This window comes from Lithobates pipiens, unplaced genomic scaffold (assembly GCF_037356315.1).
Source record: "Lithobates pipiens isolate NorthernLeopardFrog02 unplaced genomic scaffold, aLitPip1_a1.2 Scaffold_18, whole genome shotgun sequence".
NCBI classification, from domain to species: Eukaryota; Metazoa; Chordata; class Amphibia; order Anura; family Ranidae; genus Lithobates; species Lithobates pipiens.
Window position 1 is genome coordinate 360,557,375 of NW_027507758.1, and position 20,735 is coordinate 360,578,109.

The 20,735-nt window shown below is 41.9% G+C and overlaps 1 protein-coding gene across 2 annotated transcripts in view; it reads left to right on the top strand.

Annotated features, from left to right (window-relative positions):
- The window catches only part of P3H2 (prolyl 3-hydroxylase 2), a 272,890-nt gene that overhangs the window by 182,502 nt on the left and 69,653 nt on the right, over nt 1–20,735 (top strand). For both annotated transcript variants that reach the window (XM_077487547.1, XM_077487548.1), the window contains exons 4-5: nt 12,971–13,102; nt 16,342–16,484. In XM_077487547.1, the coding sequence (XP_077343673.1) occupies nt 12,971–13,102; nt 16,342–16,484 (275 nt within the window). The remainder of the gene's footprint in view (nt 1–12,970; nt 13,103–16,341; nt 16,485–20,735) is intronic.

Here is a 20,735-nt window from a genome sequence, read left to right on the forward strand (position 1 = left end):
ATGGTCAGTATGCACAGCCCCCCAACCCCAAACTGTCCATTCCTTCCTCCTTATTTTTACAGAATCAGAAGGTCATTTTCCCTACAGCATCAGAGGCATCATTCTTTCACAGGAAGTTGAAAGCCGTGAACGAAAATATTACAAGTCCCATCTTCTACCATGACAGTGGGTCTTGTAATTCTCAGTGGAACACAAATGTGGTGATGTCACCACACTTGTAGTCTATTGATACTTCATCCAGCCCTGTAGTCGAAGGTCTTTACCTCTGTATGAGCCCGGGGCTGGAGGAAGAGTCTACAGGAGCCACAGCATTGTGCAGTGTTTTGCAGGCTCCAATGAAAATGAATGTACAATTTAGCTTTTTGCAAAATTCATACTCGCTTAAATCGTTGCAGCATCAGTTTGATGCTGCAGCTGTCCCCCAACAGACCTACCCTAAGAAATAAACAATCAAAGACCACTGGTCACTTACCGTAGTTCTTGGGTCCTCTGAGCACAGAGATGTGACTGTCAGTCACTGGCTTTCTCCTCTGCCTCTCCAGCACTCACTGGAGAGCCGGGCTGTGGAGAGGCAGGAGCAGTTGGCTCAGGCTCTCAACAATGCACTGAGTGGCTGGGCCAGCTGCCAGTCAGACATCTGGGTGAATTTGACATTGTCAGGATCCCTACAGTGCCTGGAGCAGCTCTGTGACATCAGCTGGCAGCAGACTTTAGCCCACTATTGGCTGAATCTGGGTCACAGGAATGCAGAAATACTGTAAGTACACTTCTGTGACCTACAGGAGATGTAGGGCCAAAAAAAGCTTTGGCCATACTTCTTCTTTACCATAATATATATAGTGCATATGTTGACTGCAAAATAATTGTAGTGGTCTAGGGCACTTGTCTGTAACATGTTTGTCAAGGACATATGATAGGTGCCAATGATTAATTTAAAAGAAAACAATGTAATATTTCCGGCCTTTTTATGTGATTTATAATGTGTGGAATATGGCTAGCAGCCATCTGTATGTGATTTTTCCTGAAAAGCATATCTTATCAGTAACAATTATAGATATCCACATCTGGAAATGAGCTTGTAAAATTCCCATATATTAAGAACTTGTAGGTGGGCTGATCTTGAACTTGATCTATGTGCCTGATTGCTGATGTTGAATGGTATTTGTGTATCATTTGAATCATGGTTTAGAATATAATACAAAATCAATATATGGTGCTGCGCTCCAAGTATAGAAAACAAAGCGCTCAGTGATTAATATAAAGTACTAAGTGTACAAGACAATGGACTCCAAAGAATTATTCAAATTCATACACTAAAAAAACACAGTAAATGCAAACTCTAAAGTGCTAATGATCACAGAAATAGGTGATGAACTTCCCATATGCAGTACGTGCAAATAGTCCAGTATAGTAGAGCGTCCAAACGATGATAACCTAAACAGAATAAGGTGCAAGTGACACAAAATTCAAAGTAAGCATATATCTTCAGAATGGTGCTAGTGATTACAGTGTTAAGTGCTGAATTCCAACTGGCATAAGTGATCCTTTAGTACAGTTACACCTAAGGGTGCAGTGGCTCCTTACCTTACCGCTGCAAGGTAACAGCATAAAGATAACCAAGGGTAATCTGAATTCCAGGATCCTGCAATGGGTCTCACTGAATATTTCTTTATGGATGGTGATCTATATGGAGCCTGGTATCCGTGTGAATGCTTCTTATTTATGTGTCTCCTTTACGTGGGTTACTAGCGGTGGAGATCCTCTCAAGTGGACACATCAACAGATAGATAAAAAAGAGAGCAGGGGGCCCCAATGGGGAAGTATATAAAACTAGACATTTATTTGCTTACAGACAAAGTAAGGTACTCGTATAAAAGCAGTTAAAATGGAGTAAAACACAAAAACAAGCAGCGAGCTTGCTGCATGATGTCACTTCCGTTGCCCATCTATTCTGACGTGTATCGTCACGATCAGGTGACTTCATCAGGGAATAAATATTAGCACTCGAAGTGTCCTTAAATAGGTTTAATGTTGTGTACTAACGAACGGCCATTTTTTTGTAATCCTATAGTTAAAACAGTATGGCGGCCATTTTTTTTGTAGATGTTCATGATTAAAAAAGATAAAGATGTTCAAAGTACAAAAAGTAAGAAATACACTAGAGATATTAGTAATTTTAAAAATGACTACGTTTTTAAATGGCAAAGCCATTTGGGACATTTAGATCCCATCTCTACCTACTCTACACCAGAGAAAACTTAGAGTTAATCCACAACATGTGAACACACAATCTGATTGTAATACATCAAATAGACTCTATCAGTATAATGATCAGACATGATAGAAATAGAGTTGAAACTCCAAGACAACCAAGACCTAATGAATGGTATGGGAACTCCAATCATCATACCGCACAATATTCAGACAGAAGACCTCCATACCACAATTGGACTCCTCAAAACAGTTGGAAAAAAAGTGCATAGGAGAAATAACAAGAAGCCTTACAATGGAAATAACAATTGGAATAGACCACCCTAAGAACAAAGAAACACAAGGGGGGTACCACATGTGACACATGGACAATGTGGAAGAAGCCCAATACCCAACTATGAACATGGACATAGAGATAGAGGGGGTCCACCTCAAGGACCGTCCTTACGAACATAGCCCTATACCAACACACAACTACTATGCTCCCCTTAGAGACCGCCATGAAGAAGAAAGATGAGAGATGCTATCAGACATACTATCAAGATCCACACCACAATAGGTCTTTTTTAGGGAGGGGCACAGAGAACTATCCACAAGATGAACAGACGAAATAAGAGGGACGAGAAGTCCAGGAAGAAGAGAGGATATAGATCAGGGTAGAGGCAACAAGCAAAAAAGAGAGTAAAAAAAGAGGGTATCTTTAATCTAAGTGGCATGCCACTCACACAAGAAGAAATTGGAGTTTTGGACAAGGGGTTAAAATATGCACCTACGAAGAACTTGGACAAATTTCAAACCTATAGGGATCCAAAAATCTATTAGGAAGCTGAATATTAAAAAATACATAGCAATTAACCCAATTAAAACCGGACTTTAAGTAAAAAAACAGGAGATTCTACACAACGAACTTAGAAAATAAATAAATTTTCAATCCCCCTGTGAACAATAATAAACACATTGAGGTGTTCAAAAAAAATAGTACTACAAGATTTGAAGATAAAGAAAAAAGAAGGAAAGATGGCGTTATCTGACCAGCGGATAAGGGAGGAGGAATTGTGATCCTCTATAAAGCACAATATAATGAGAGTACGATTAAACACTTAGAGGATGAAAACACTTACTACCCAGCAAACCTATATTCAGATGTAGGAAGGAACTTGAACAAGTTGTACATCTAGGTTTAAAAGGGAATATATTGAGTAAAAAAGAGGCCAAGTTCCTAATATCCGAATCCTGTAGTACACTGATTATATATTAATTACCAAAGTTGCATAAAGATAATGTGAACCCTCCTCCCAGAATGATAGTTAATGGGATAGATTCCCTTACTGCTAGAATTGGACAATACATAGACAACTATTTACAGCCAGCCGTACAGAACACAAGAGTGTACCTGAAAGATACAAAGCAAATGCTGCAAATCCTAGAAAGGATGCCAAGGAAGAAGGACCATGGATTATCGCCACAGCCGATGTGTCATCACTCTATACAGTAATACTTCACCATCAGGCGTGTGAAGCTACAAAATGGGGCTTAAGAATGTATACCACACTACCCTGTATTCCGAGAAAATTTCTTGTCAAATGTCTAGACTTCTGCCTAAAGAACAGCTACCTCTGGTATAATCGCAACTACTACTATCAAAAAACAGGAGTTGCTATGGGAGCACAATTTGCACACAGTGTAGCGAGTCTGTTTATGACCTAATGGGAAGATGAAACTGTGTTTACAAATACATCAGTGGAACTTGTCATCTTCAAAAGATATATTGATGACATTTTTATTTTGTGAAAAGGGGAACAGAACCATTTGGTATATTTCCTAGAAAAACTGAAAAGGAATGATAGAAGTATTAAACTAACCTGGGTCATCAGTAAGAAGACTATATAATTTCTGGATTTAGAAATTATACAAAAAAAGGTGCATACTCGGTTCAAAAACTAAGTTTAAAAATATAGATAAAAACATCAATCTCCCATTGGAGAGCTGTCATTGTCAAAATTGGTTCTATAATATATAATGAAAGGCCAATTGATGCACCTGAGACAAAATTGCACCCAAATGAATTACTTTTTAGCCCAAGCAAATAAAATAGGACACGGATTCATCAATAAAGGATACAACAGCAAACATATAAAAGAGAAAATATTAGAAGTTGCAGAAATGGATCGAAAGACTGGAAGATTAGTTTTAACTGACAATTGCGCAGTCATGCAACGTTGCACCCAAACAAAATTTACATCCTTTTTTTCCGATAAATAGAGCTTTCTTTTGGTAGTATTTGATCACCTCTGCGTTTATTTTTTACGCTATTGACAAAAAAAGCGTCAATTTTGAAAAAAACAAATATTTTTTTACTTTTTGCTATAATAAATATCCCCAATAGTATAGAAACTTTTTTTTTCCACAGTTTAGGCTGATACGTACTCTTTTACATATTTTTGGTTAAAAAAAAATCGCAATAAGCGTATATAGATTGGTTTGCGCAAAAGTTATAGCGTCTACAAAATAGGGGATAGTTTTATGGCATTTTTATTTAAAAAAAATTTTATTGGTAATGGTGGCGATCTGCAATTTTTATCAGGACTGCGACATTATGGTGGAAACATTGGACACTTTTGACGCTATTTTGGGACCATTGTCTTTTATACAGCAAACAGTGCTATACAAATGCACTGATTACTGTGTAAATGGCATGGGTAGTGAAGGGGTTTACCACTAGGGGGCAATGAAGGGGTTAAGTGTGTCCTAGGGAGTGATTCTAACTGGGGGGGATGGGCTTCAAGTCACATGACAACGATCACCGCTCCTGATGACAGGTGATGATGATGTGTACAAGGCACTTCCCTGTTCTGAAGCTCTGTGACACGATCACCAGGAGACCGGCTGACATTGAGTCTGCCGGGCCGTGGGCATGGTCATGCTGTACGCCTGCTATTTCCGGCTCTTAAAGGGGACATACAGGTACGTCCATTTGCCCACCGCTGCCATTGTCCCGGCGTATATCGGCGTGCAGTGGTTGGCAAGTGGTTAAAGACAAGAAAAAATGAGATTCTAGGGTAAATACAGTACTGATCATTTTGGATTACAATGCCCAATATAAAAAAAATTTAAAGAATCATAAAATGGCATTGGCACATACTGCTAACAGATAAACATCTTCAAGGGCTCTTACCTCAGAACCTTAAATTTATATACAAAAGGTCTTAGCAACGGTGTATGTGAGGTCTACGAATAACACCAACTCAGCGCCAGTTCTGACCTCTAACAGAAAAGCAGCGGAAGAGATAAATAACCTTAAAAATATACTAAAATATTTAAAAAGTGTAGAGCAGCAGCTGTTGCTCGGGGTAGAATCTGAAAGTGTACCTGTCACCCAAATGCAGTCCACCACGTGTAACGCATTCCCCCTGGGGGGGGCACACTCACCAGATTCCTCTTGGTCAATAGGCATTCAATCAAATAACTCGTTATACAGCCTCGTCCTCTTTCCTCATCAACATCAAAAAATCTCCAAAAGTGCAGGGGTTCCACAGTGTTGTCATAAGAATGCAAACAAAAAGTCACATATAGTGTAATATCATTTATTAAAGACAACCCCCCCTTGCGCAAATAGACCCCTTAGTAAAAACTGCATACATAATAATAAAATGGCACAAGCATAATTCAGTGCAAGCAGAGGACGCTCTTTGCAATACTCAGCCATCCAAGTGGGACACACGATTCCAGGGAAAAGATGTAAACACTGCCGGTTAAAGCTCAGGAGGGCTGTGAAGCGCAGAGCGTCACTGCTGGGCTGTCGTGTAGGCCACACCCTGACAGGTTTCGTCACCACGGAATTCTACAGAGGGCACCCGAAGTAACGTCAGGCAGTGAGCTCGCTACTCGTTTTGTTTTTTACTTAATTTTAACTACTTTTTTGTGAGTACCTTACTTTTGCTGTAAGCAAATAAATCTCTAGTTTTATATACTTCACCATTGGGGCCCCCCCCCGCTCTCTTTTTTTTTTTTTCTCCATCAGGTGATGTGTCCACCTGAGGGGATCTCCATCGCTAGTAACCCATGTAAAGGAGACACATATATATAAATAAGAAGCATTAATCAGAATACCAGGCTCCATATAGATCTCCATCCATAAAGAAATATTCAGGGAGACCCATTGCAGGATCCTGGAATTCAGATTACCCTTGGTTATCTTAATGCTGTTACCTTACAGCGGTAAGGTAAGGAGCCACTGCACCCTTAGGTGTAACTGCACTGAAGAAAAGAATAACTTATTCACATCACAAATGCCATTTGGAAATCAGCACTTAACACTGTAATCACTAGCACCATTCTGAAGATATAGGTTTACTTTGAATTTTGTCTCACTTGCACCTTATTCTGTTTAGATTTGCGTCGTGTTGGACTCTGTACTATACTGGACTATTTGCACCTATTGCACATGGGAAGTTCATCACCTATTTCTTTGATCATTTAGCACATTCTGCATTTACTGTGTTTTATAGTGTATGAATTTGAATAATTTTTTGGAGTCTATTATCTTGTACACTTAGCACTTTGTATGAATCACCGATCACTTTATTTGTTTTCTATACTTGGAGCGCAGCACCATATATTAATTTTTTATTATATTTCCTGCTGGGTAGTGTTTGACCCAATCGGTGCTTGCCACAACCAAGCACCATATTTATTTATTTTTAGTTCAGGCAGCGCGAGACTATTAGAGAATGGTTAAAAACCCTATGACAGTGGTCTCCAAACTGCAGCCCTTTGCTTGTTTTTATCTGGCCCTTGGGACACCAACTTACGCCAACAATGGGGCATTATGCCTCCCAACAATACCAGTGATGGTGCACTATTCCTTCCCCTAATACCAAATATTGTGATGTTTACCCCCACTGATACCAGTCAGATTTCCACTCCCCCTGGGCACAGTTCGGCCCCCCTAAAGTCTGAAGGAAATTAAACTGGCTCTTTGTTTAAAAAAATGTTTAGACCTCTGCCCTATAAGGTTATTTTTTGTTGCCTGTGTTCTGCTGTGGAGATTTCCTATCACTTTTTGTACTAGAGAGTGAACAAAATATGAATAAAATCCCCATCTGAGAGCAAACAGGAACTCACCAGTCAGAGCTAGAGCAACTTTAACTGCATGCCGACCAGCCGCCTCAGGTGTACTGTGGCAACATGGCTAGGCTGCGCAAATCACCGTCATGGTACTTTGGTACCATAGACGCCCACTAGGGGGAGCGTGCGAGTGCCCAGCAGTCGCGATGACTCTGGGCACACCGAGAACTGGGATCTGTGTGTGTAAACGCACAGTTTCCGGTGCTCTGAGGGGAGAACAGACAGATTGTCTGTTTATACAGAGTATAAACAGACAAAGTATGAACAGCGATCTGTCCTCTCCCCTGCACAGTCCCTTCCCCCTTCAGTTAGAACACATACTAGGACACACTTAACCCCTTCACTGCCCCATAGCGGTTAACCCCTTCACTAACAGTGAATTTTTTTACAGTAATAAATGCAATTTTATAACATTGATCGCTGTAAAAATGCCAAAGGTCCCAAAAATGTGTCAAAATTGTCCACCATAATGTCGCAGTCCCGATCGCCACCATTACTAGTAAAAAATAAATAATTAATAATAAAAGCCATAAAACTATCCCCTATTTTGCACAAACCAATCAATATAGGCTTATTGGGATTTTTCTTCTTTTTTGTTTTACCTAAAATATGTAGAAGAATAAATATCGGCCTAACCTGAGGAAAAAAAATCATATATTTTTTGGGGATATTTATTATAGTAAAAAGTAAAAAAATATTGCATTTTTCCAAAATTGACGCTCTTTTTTTGTTTATAGCGCAAAAAATAAAAACCGCAGAGGCGATCAAATACCACCAAAATAAAGCTCTATTTGTGGGGAAGAAAGGACATCTGCGCAATTGTCAGTTAAAGCGACACAGTGCCAAATCGCTAAAAGGGCTCTGGTCAGGAGGGGGGTAAATTGTTCCGAGGCTACAGTGGTTAACCACTTCAATACAGGGCACTTAAACACCTTCCTGCCCAGACCAATTTTGAGCTTTCAGCGCTGTCGCACTTTGAATGACAATTGCGCGGTCATGCTACACTGTACCCAAATGAAATTTTTATCATTTTTTTCCCACAAATAGAGCTTTCTTTTGGTGGTATTTGATCACCTCTATGGTTTTTATTTTTTGCGCTACAAATAAAAAAATACCGAAAATTTTGAAAAAAAAATGTTTTTTTTTGTTTCAGTTTCAAAACTTTGTAAATAAGTAAGTTTTCTCCTTCACTGATGGGCACTGATGGGGCTACACTGATGGGCACTGATAAGGCGGCACTGATGGGCACCAATGAAGTGGCACTGATGAGGTGGCATTGATGGACACGGATGGGTGGCACGGATGGGCGGCACGGATGGGCGACACGGATGGGCGACACAGATGGGCGACACGGATGGGCAACACGGATGGGCGACACGGATGGACACTGATAGGTGGCACAAATTGGCACTGATAGCTGGCACAGATGGGCATGGATAGGCGGCACAGATGGGCATGGGTGGGCACTGATAGGCGGCACAGGTGGGCACTGATAGGCGGCACAGGTGGGCACTCATAGGCGGCACAGGTGGGCACTCATAACAGGTGGGCACTCATAGGCGGCACGGGTGGGCACTCATAGGCGGCATTGGTTTTATACTGTACTAATGGATGCCAATCAGTGCCAAACAATAATGCATGCCAATCAGTGATGCCCATTGTGGGCACTGATTGGCATCCTATATGGGCACTGATTGGCATCCATTGTGCTGACCATGGGCATCCCTGGTGGTCTAGGGAGGATTACCTTTTCCCTGGTGGTGTCCCAGGTAGTCCAGTGTGGGCATCCTCGGGGGGGCTGTGCTGATAATCGATCAGCACAGACCCCCCCCTGTCAGAGGAGCAGCCAATCGGCTCTCCTCTACTCGCGTCTGACAGACGCGAGTGAGGAAAAGCCGATCACCGGCTCTTCCCATTTACACTGTGATCAGCCGTGATTGGACACGGCTGATCACGTGGTAAAGAGTCTCCTTCGGAGACTCTTTACCGAGATCGTAGTTGCCGGGTGTCAGACTGACACCCCGCAACAACGATCGCCGCGATGCGCGCCCCCGGGAGCGCGCAGCGGCTCATAATCCTGAGGACGTCATATGACGTCCGGTCAGGATTATCAAACCACTTTGCCGCCGTCTATTTGTAATAGGGCGGGCATCAAGTGGTTAAGAAGGATATAACACTTTCCTACTCTTAACCAGAATAAAAAAAAAAAAAAACACTCTTTAACAATGTGTCAAAAAATGTGTGACTTTATGGTAGGCTGTAGGATCATTACAGTTCAGGCTCTAGCACGTCTTGCAGGATTGCAGAGAGAGTGCTCTGAAGGTTTCATGTTACCAGTGAGAGTGCTATGAGAGCAGTCCTTAAAGTGGTTGTAAACACAGAAGGTTTTTTACCTTCATGCATTCAATGCATGAAGGTAAAAACCCTTGAGTGCAGCTTCCCCTGCAGCCCCCACCTATCCTTATCTGAGCTCGATCCTGATTCAGCGATGTACATGAGAGCAGCAGCTTCCCCCGATCTCTCCCTTCTTATTGGCTGAGACACAGCAGCAGGAGCCAGTGGCTCCCATTGCTGTCAATCACAGCCAGTGTGGAGGGATCAGAGGTGGGGCCGAGTTATGCTTTGTGAGTCTTATTGGCACACAGACAGCAGCAAGCTCACTCAAGTGCCCCCCGGAGCAAGCCGCTTGCTATGGAGACATTAGGCAGGTGGAAGGAGCCAGAAGCATCTGTGGGGAGGACCCAAGAAGAGGAGAATCAGGGCTCTGTGCAAAACCATTGCAAAAGATAAAAAATGTACCTTTAGAATCACTTTAACCAGTTGTGGACCGCCCACCGTACATATACTGCGGCAGGGAGGCCATTCTGTGCCAGATCATGTATCTAGTGCAAGCCCAGTGGCGGGTACTGTGGACTCAATGTCTACTGGCACCCACTGTATATACAGTACACAGGCAGAATGGCGATCTGCCTATGTAAACAAGGCAGATTGCCACTCTGTCAGTAGGGAAGGCATTGATCCTGTGTTCCTTCAAATCAAGGAACATGGATCAACGCCTTCCCCTAGTGAAAGCACCTCCCACACCGAAAGAAAGCACAGGCTAGGCCCACAGTTAACCCTTTGATTCTCCCTAATGTTAACCCCTTCCTAGCCAGTGCCATTAGTACAGTGACTGTGCATATTTTTAGCACCTATTGGAGGGGGAGCTATGAGAGCAATGCTCACCTGAGAGTGGTATTTCTACTAGAGTGTGATATGTGATCTGAGAGTGCTGCATCTGTTAGAGGAAGTGTGATGAGAGCAGTGCTTTATCTGAGAGTGGTGCATCTGCTAGAGAGTGCTATGAGAGTAGTGCCTTAACCGAGAATGCTGTAGCTACTAGAGAGAGAGGTCTGCTGCATGAGAGCAATGTTTTACCTAGTAACACTCTGTCTAGTATGTATGGCACCCATAGGTAAAACATTGCTCTATAGCACTCTTCCTAGTAGATGCAGCACTATGTGAGCAGTGCTTTACCTGAGAGTGTTGAATTTACTAAAATGAGTGCTATAAGATTAGTGCTTAACCTGAGAGTGCTGCATCTACTAGAGAGAGAGAGAGTATTATGAGAGAAATATTTTTCCTGAGAGTGGTGCATCCACTAGACAGCATGCTATGAGATCAGTGCTTTACCTGAGAGTGGTACATCTACTAGAGAGCATGCTCAGAGAGCAGTGCTTTACCTGAGAGAGTGCAATGAGAGCAGTGCTTTACCTGAGAGTGGTGTATCTACTAGAGAGGGTACTAGGAGAGCAGTGCTTTACCTGAGAGAGCTGCATCTACTAGAGAGAGTGCTATGAGAGCAGTGCTTTGCCTGAGAGTGGTGTAGCTACTAGAGAGTGCAATGAGATCAGTAGTTTACCTGAGAGTGCTGCATCTACTAGAGAGCGTGCTCAGAGAGCAGTGCTTTACCTGAGAGTGCTGTATCTGCTAGAGAGCATGCTGTGAGAGCAGTGCTTTACCTGAGAGTGGTGTATCTACTAGAGAGTGATATGAGAGCAGTGCTTTACCTGAGAGTGATGCATCTACTAGAGAGTGTGCTAAGAGAGCAGTGCTTTACCTGAGAGTGGTGCATCTACTAGAAAGAGTGATATGAGAGCAGTGCTTTACCTGAGAGTGGTGCATCTACTAGACAGCGTGCTATGAGATCAGTGCTTTACCTAAGAGAGCTATGAAAGGAGTCCTTTACCTGAGAGTGCTGCATCTACTAGAGAGAGTGCTATGAGAGGAGTGCTTTACCTGAGAGTGGTGTAGCTACTAGAGGGAGAGTGAAATGAGATCAGTGGTTTACCTGAGAGTGCTGCATCTACTAGAGAGTGTGTTATGAGAGCAGTGCTTTACCTGAGAGTGGTGTATCTACTAGAGAGAGTGATATGAGTGCAGTGCTTTACCTGAGAGTGGTGCATCTACTAGAGGGAGTGATATGAGAGCAGTGCTTTACCCGAGAGTGGTGTATTTACTAGAGAGAGTGATATGAGAGCAGTGCTTTATCTGAGAGTGGTGCATTTACTAGAGAGAGTGATAGGAGAGCAGTGCTTTTCAGGAGTGATGCATCTACTTGAGAGCAGTTCTATAACGGAGAAAGAGCACATTTCCAGAGAGGGTACTAGGACTACAGATTTTTCTTATCTGAGAGTTCTATGACTGCACCAAGTTACCAATGGAATTGTTTAGTTACCAAGGAAAATACCTATTTTTGGAGACCTGCTTCAATGATGAATGATGCCATTTGAAACCCAGTAAGTAACATTATAAAAGACACATTTTTTTTTTGTTTGTTTGTTTTTTACACTAAAAAGGTTAAATTCATTCCATTAATTATTCTTTCACCTTGGCGTATTGATTATTACCATCACACAATGATTATCACATGTCTGTGTCCCAGCCACCACCCTAGTAAATCTTTGCACACTGCCCAGAAATTGCACATATGGAAGTCTTTAGTAAGCTGTAGTACTGAGCAGCCATACAATTACTCTGCGGAGGTCACTCGTTCTTTGACTGCAATCTGCCTTTATACCACATTATAATGGCTGAAAAATAGGCTGCTAATAATCAAGATAAAATGTTTCAGGGCCAGTCTGTTTTATGACCCTGAATATTCGCAAATTGGTTTACTGCTCAGTGTGACTCCAGGAGACTTGGTACTGCTGATTTTGAGATGGATTACACCCATAAAAGAAAAAGATTGTCAGATAGCTAAGAACTTGTAGACAAGCTCTGCAAGTCATTAGCAGAGTGTCCGGACTATGGAAATGTTATGTTTTTAGTGATGTACCTTAAAACCTGGGAAGTTTCTTCCCAAATTGGCAAGCAAAAAGTTTTCTCATTGGAGTTTTTTTTTCCTGAAGACAAGCCTTATGATGAATAGCTTTTATGTGGCTATATGTTCTTTGCCAAGTCAGTGAATTTCTATTAACAGAAAACACGAACTAGCAGATTTATAAGCAATGATTTTGAGAAGTGGGTAACTGCTGACAATAGATTGAATTTCCTTCTGTACAGTTATGGTATAAAATAAAGAAAAAATGTATAATTGGCATCCAGTTAAGTTATTTTGAATTATATGTTTTTTTTTCCCCCCCATTTAAAGATCACTATATCCAGATCTTAGTTTGTGAACATGAATGCATAAGAGAGCTGTCCACACGTCCAGGACGCCTATCGCCTATTGAGAACTTCCTTCCCTTACATTATGACTTCCTGCAATTCAGCTACTACAGAGGTAATATTACTTTTATTCGAATTCCTTTTTTGGTGTCTTTAAGCTTCTTACAAGTTGTATGTCGTTTTTTTTGAATTATGCACTAAATAATTAAAATATATGTAAAATCGAAGCATTTAACCTTTCATTAAAAACGCTGCTTTTAGGGGAGTCTGGCTTTTTTTTCTGTCTCTAAATGCTCCTCCGAGTTAGCCTATGCTCCCATGCACGCATAGGGGGTTATTTACGAAAGGCAAATCCACTTTGCACTGCACGTGTACTTGGAAGTGCAGTCGATGTAAAACTAAGGAGTAGATCTGAAATGAGGGGAAGCTCTGCTGATTTTATCATCCAATCATGTGCAAGCTAAAATGCTGTTTTTTATTTTCCTTGTATGCCCCCCTCGGATCTACAGCGACTTTACTTCCAAGTGCACTTGCAGTGCAAAGTGGATTTTCCTTTAGTAAATAACCCCCATAGTCGTTTAGAAGCAGGGGCATTGACAGGTAGAAAAAAAACACTGCAGGCACGTCTAGGAGCAGCAGCTTTTTGGCAGAAAACAATGCTTGATGTATGTAAAGATGTGTTAACTCTAGGTGTGTTTAGTGATTGAGTGTTGATTTATTTTAACATAACAAATTATTACCCAAGTGCTTGGTGCACCTAAAAGCATCTAGATCGGGGGTCTCAAACTGGCGGCCCTCCAGCTGTTCTGAAACTACAAGTCTCATCATGGCTCTGCCTGTGGGAGTCATGCTTGTAACTGTCAGCCTTGCAGTGCATCACGAGACATGTAGTTTTCGCAACAGCTGGAGGGCTGCCAGTTTGAGACCCCTGATCTAGATGTCTTTACACACATCAAACCAGGAGGAAAGGCCTTTAGGAGAGCTGGGCAAATACCCTTTGTGCATTAGGCCCTAATGTTGGATTGAATGAGAGAGGGCACAATTCCTCTCTGGTTTTTAATGCCATCTGTGTCCAGGTAGGAGAGAGGGTATTCACCCTCTCCATTTGTCCTGCTGACCACTGTTTATTATTATTATTTAAGGTACTTGTATAGCACCGTCAATTTACGCAGAGCTTTACATATACATTGTACATTCACATCGGTCCCTAGCCTCAAGGAGCTCACAATCTTAGGTCCCTAACTCACATTCATATACTAGGGCCGATTTAGACAGAAGCAGATTAACCTACCAGCATGTCTTTGGAGCGTGGGAGGAAACCCACACAGGCACAGGGAGAACATGCAAACTCCAGGCAGGTAGTGTCATTGTTGGGATTTGAACCAGCGACCCTTTTACTGCTAGGAGAGAGTGCCACCCACTAAACCACTGTGCCGCTGTTTGGCTGCTATGGGCAACAATATGATTCTTGTTTACATTCTTTTAATATATACAATTCTCTGTTTCTAGCATTCTGAGTTTGCTTACTTCTGAACTAGATCCAAACAACTGCAATTTCCCTGTCTTGTTCATTGACAAGCAATGAATTTTATTGACAGCAGATGCACCCTCACTGGTCAATAGGAATCCCACTTTTTCTTCAAGCCAAACCTGAACACTTTAGTGGTGCACAGCAATTTTTTTTCTAGGGTGAACACTGTGGACTGGTGTAAAGGGGAACTCTGATGGAAAGGTGTTTCTACTCACCAAAGCCCCCACTTACTTTAGTGTACTCAACTGGAAGCAGGAGAGAAAAGGGTGAGAGGGAGGAGATATCAGTCACAGACAGAGTATGGTGAGCTCACTCACCCGAGGATGGAGGCTTAGGCATCGGCACCTTGTATCTGCTGGCTGCTGGGCTTCAAACTTCCCACCCACAAATCCCTTTTCTGAGGCATAGCATGCCAGGGACTGGAGTGTGATCAGGCAGACACTAAAGGATAGAGGTGGGAGGAGAAGGAGCAGCTCTCATACCTGGCACACCCTGTGAACGCGCCTATGTATCTGAATAATATGTCCGGGTGTCCGGTAATCTGAAACTCGGACAAATGATTTAAAACCCGGACTGTCCAGTTAAATCCCAGATGGGTGGCAACTCTACTGGTTAAGGGGCTAATCCCTGCAAATAGCCAACCCCATTGTAACATTTAGCTGTAGAAGTTAGAAGACCCCTTGTGTAGACACATAAAAGCCCTAAGACTGCTGCTGGGTGTCCCCACCTTTGATGTGATGTCAGAAGCCCCACTAAATTTAGTGCTGCGATTCAAGTGACAAGCTATATTATTCCCCTTCACCTGCATAAAAGGGGGGCAGGTGAGGGATGAGTTGGAGCAGAAGGGCCAGTACATGAGAGTAACTACACACTTCCAAAAGGGGAGAAGGCTGTGACATGCTAGGAAGGAGGGGGCAGCACTAAGGAATATACTCCTTATGGAGTAGTCAAAATTTGGAGCATGTTATACACATTTTGCAAGTTTGCATTGTAGCTAGAAGAAATAAAAACTGCACTAAGTACTTGATTTTTTTTGTTTCACCTGCAGGTTTTTAGTTGGTAACATCATTTTTAAGCAGGATTTTAAAAAGTTGGAGACTTTTGATTTTTAGAGTTTTGGGCTACATTCACATGGCAGAATAGCAGCAGATAGTTTACTACTAACTGTCCGATTAAGTTATGTTCAGTTTGTGCATGTTGTGCAATTTGCACTCATGCAGAAATGCCAAAGTGAATGCACACTGTCTATGACAACAGTCAGAGGCCCCTTTCTCAAGTACCTGCTCCAATCCCTCTCTGACAATCTCTTTTTACTGACTTCCCCTACCCCATCCTATAAAAGTCAAAATACTAACCACAACATACAAGGCCATCCACAACATCACCCCAAGCTATCTCATCTGCAGATATCACAGAAATCGTCCTCTCCACTTTTCCCAGGACCTCTTGCTCTCTAGCTCCCCTGTTACCACCTCCCAGGACTTCTCCAGAGCCTGTCCAATCCTCGGGAACTCTCTGCTCCAGTAGGTCCGGTCATCTCTTACCCGGTCTGCTGTTGGGTGATACTTGAAAACTCACTTATTCAGGGAAGCCTACCTCACCTCCACCTGTACTTGAGTCACCTCCATAAGATCATCCCCTGCAGCTTTTATGCTAGCAGCCGAAAACCCCTGCAAAATGGTAAAGCTCTGCTAAAAATAGTGGCGCTTTACCACTGACACCCCAGTGTTAAAGGGGCCTTAGTTATTATGTTTGTCATTAAATTATTCAGGCACCCATCTCTGTTTTTGGCTGTAATGCATTGTTTGGATTTTTCCATTTAGTTGGAGATCACTTGAAAGCTTTGGAATGCGCCAAATCCTATCTGCTCTTCCATCCTGAAGATAAGGATGTGTTGGAAAATGTCAGCTTTTATGAGGGTCTTTTACAAGATTATTTGGATCCAGCTGATGTCAGGCCTAGGAAGGTAAGCAGAAGTATCCATATTTAAATCTCCCTGAAATTGAAAGCGGAACTTCAGTCTCTCAATCAGCTTTGACTATTTTTAATCCTTATTTTTAATCCAGCATTAGTAAACACATAAGATTTTATATCATATTTACTTGTTTTAAACTTTTTTTTTTTAATTTTTCAGTTTCTTCCTGGTTTCCATGCCTAGGCAAATGATGTCATACATCCCAGGAGTCTTCAGGGAGGGAGGAATTCATGCCTGAGCTCAGGGAAGATTGGTATTTAGGAAGTAAATGCTACATAAATCATCTGCCCTTACACAAGATGGCCATGGCTTGTGATTTCTTAGCAAAATAAAGCAAGAAGACGTGAGAGGGATGAGGGAGTTTGCTTTGAATCTAAAAAAAATTATGAAACTGCGTTTTTGGTTTGTGATATTCAGATGCAATGAAGTTCTGCTTTAAGTGAACAAATAAAGAACTAGTAAAGGAAAAGATCCTTTAAAGTTCCTCAAAACCCAATCATAAATATATCTCAACATGTTATTAAAATTTCAAAAGTCCTTAAGTCTTTTTTTTTTTTTTTTTACATCTACAGCTTTCAGTAATATAATGGCTGATGATTCTATCATGACGGTCCTTGTCCAGGCACTTAATGTTAAGTTGGTGACAATCTACCGGTTGTGCTAATGAATTATTACCCTTTCACATGCAACACTGCTGCTGACACTGGGGGTTGTGCCAACACATATTGCATAGGCATTGTCCACTATTGTAATTACTAGAAAGCTTATCCAGAGCAATGATGTGTAGCCGCCACTAGAGTATGAGTGTGTAGACTGTAAAAGGCAGAAAAAAATCAATAGCACTGGGATGTAGCAGAGGTTAAAAAAAGGTGAAAACATTATTTTACAAGAAAACAATAAAAAATACCAATTGTTTATGATACTTGGTCATAAAGCAAGCTAGATGTAATCCAGTAAAGGTTTACAGCTAATTTAAAGTGTATCTAAACCCAAAAACAAAAATGACATATATATATATATATATATATATATATATATATATATATATATATATATATTGCAGATCCATATTAACAATTGGTACTTTATATTATCTGGCTTCTTTTTTTTTTTTTTTCAATTTGTAACTGGTAATTCTGCAAAATAATACCCCCCGTCACCTAGCTGATTATGGGACTCAGTTCACTGTATCTATGGAGGGAGCCATGGCTGTCACACTAGGTGGACATGTTTGCATTTGTTCATCTCTTACACGGAGGATGGGGAGATTATAGAAGGAAAATAAGATTGTTTCATGCTTAATGCCCCATACACACGGTCTGATTTTCCAATGGAAAATGTGTGAGCGGATCATGTGTGGGCTCCATTGGACTTTTTCCGTCTGATTTTCTGACGCGCAAAGTTTGAGAGCAGGATCTAAAATTTTCCGACAACAAAATCCGATTGCATAAAATCCTATCGTGTGCAGACAATTCCGATGGACAAAGTGCCATGCATGCTCAGAATAAACTAAGAGACGAAAGCTATTGGCTACTGGCCCGTTTGTAGCCCGACGTACGTGTTTGAGGTCACCTCGTTCAGAACGATCTTCTTTTCCGACAACTGTGTGCGACCGTGTGTGTGCAACACAAGTTTCGGCCAAAATCTGTTGGAAAAAATCAGACGGATTTTGTGCAAAGGGTGGGTCAATTCAATATTGAACCCTATGGACTAAGACTGGGATGCCGTTAAAGTTCATGTGCATCGGAATGTCCAACCATGTGTATGGGGCATTCCAGTTTAGCTCACAGGAAGCGCCAAGGATACTGTATTTTTAGCAGGTTCAACAGATATTTTCTGTATTTTATAAAAATGGTTTAAGCCTGAAGTGGAAAACAAATGCAGTCTCCACATCTAAGTACTGGTAAAACTGCAAAATATGAAATTTGTATTTTTCTTGGGTTTAGTTATCATTGACTGTGCATAGCAGAAGTTGCAGTAATCCGATCCAGCAGTCTCAAATATCATAATTATTTTTCTTTGATGCTCACCTCTTATGTTCTTGTACATGATCAACACTATCTACCCCTTGTCTTGCTTTTATTCAAGATTTTCAACAACTGTTACCTGATGGAACTACACTACATCTGAGCACCACAAACCAAAATGCTTTTTCATTCATTTTTAATATTCAAAGCAAATGTAGCTATTCATCCACGTCTTCATGCTTTATTTTGCTGAGAAAATGCTTTGAAAAACACCTCTTAGCATTTCTGGCCCTGGCCCTGGCCTTTTTTTCAGTAAGGGCAGATGATTCATACAGCATTTACTTCCTGGAATTCATCTGTCTTTAGCTCAGACATGCAGGCAGGAAGGCGTGCTTAGCTGAGAAATCCCTTCCTTCCTACCTGGAGACTCCTGGGATGTATGACATCATATCAAGTACCTGAAGAAATGTAAAAAAAAAAGGTTAAAACAAGTAAATATGATATTCCATTGTATCTATTTACTAATGCTAGCAGCATAAGGACTAAAAAGGTCAATGTTGATTGGGAGTGTGAAATTCACTTTAAGTTTTTCTACATTACAGGAGAGTTCTGTTAGGTGGAATGCTGGGGTATACCATATCTGCATTGGTATTCCTCCTAGCAAACAAATGCATCTGACATATGGTTACAGAAGTACATTCGTTTTGCAAGTAAACCTGTATATTTAAAGAGGGATTCCACCAAAAAAAAAATATTAAAAGCCAGCAGCTACAAATACTACAGCTGCTGACTTTTAATAAATGGACACTCAACTGTCCCGGGTTCCAGCGATGCCGAGGCCGATCGATCCCTCGGCTGCTGCCGCCACCATTCTAGGTGAGGGAATCAGGAAGTGAAGCGAATCGGCTTCACTTCCCGGTTCCCTACTGCGCATGCGCGAGTTGCGCAACGCAATAGGAATTCTCTGCGCTGTCACTGGGACCCGTGTGTGTCCCAGCAGACAGCGCGGCAGGACAGGAAATGGTGTAGACTCCCACGGGAGTCTATGCCCGGAAGTGGGTGTAAATACCTGTCTTTGACAGGTATCTCCACCCCCTCCCCCCTGAAAGGTGCCAATTGTGACACCGGAGGGGGGGAGGGATCCGATCAGCGGAGGTTCCACTTTAGGGTGGAACCCCGCTTTAAGTAAGCTTTGTATGTAAAGAGTGTAGGTAAGTGTCAAACAACCGAAAATTTCATTTTTTGTTAAATGCTAAAGCTATCTATATGTTGACAGATCCAAGACATATACAGCGAGAAGACAGTGGCTGACAACCACAATACTCCATCTATATCTAAAATACTACTTTGGGGTTGACAGACCCTACAACATTTTGGGATTAAAGCGGAGCTCCAAGCTCCCCCCAAAAAATACTGTAGCTGCTGACTTTTAATAATGGGGCACTGTCCAGACGTCCAGCAGTGTCCTCACCCGAGCCAATTCTTCAATCAGCTATCAGGTGCTGGCACTGCCATCTTGATCAAGGGAAACCGTCAGCAAAGCCTTGCGGCTTCACAGACAGTTTTCTACTGTGCATGCACGAATTGAGCTGCTCTTTGTGGATGGGTTACAGTCTTCTGGGGCCTGTGAAATGTCCCAGAAGGCTGTGGGGGAAGGAGGTGCAACGGGCCTCTGGCTCAGTTCGCCATGGTGAACTGAGCCAAAAGTGGGAGCGGCAAGCGAGCACCTGTCAAAACCCGCTACCCCATCCCTACCAAGAAAGGTGCAAAATTTGGCAGTGGAGGGGGGAGAGGCAGACAAGCAGAGCTTCCCATTTTTAACTGTGTTAGCTTTTGACTAGCCAAATACTTTGTTGCATTCACTAGTATCCTATGATGTCAAGGCTCACACAGGGAAAATAGTGTAAGCAATGTATTTTGAAGTGGTAAGTGCCATAGATTTTATAAACACCTTCAGAACCTGGAGTTATGAAGGTGGACACTGGTAGCCACCAACACTGCCATAAGCAGGCAATTTAAAGGGACACACACACACACACACAATTGCATGAGGATCACTATATTTTGAAAAAAAACAGGTCCTATGTCTGGTGGGCCTGTCCAAAGGTCCAGCAATTTTGGATCAGAATATTCAACCTTATCTATTTGGTTACAGGGATGAAAATACCCAAGAAAGCAAAGACAGCTTATGGAGATCTTGGACGAGATCCCCAGACACCTGCGAACCCTCATGTTCTTTCATTTACTAGCAGCCAAAATTGCCATAGCACAAGAA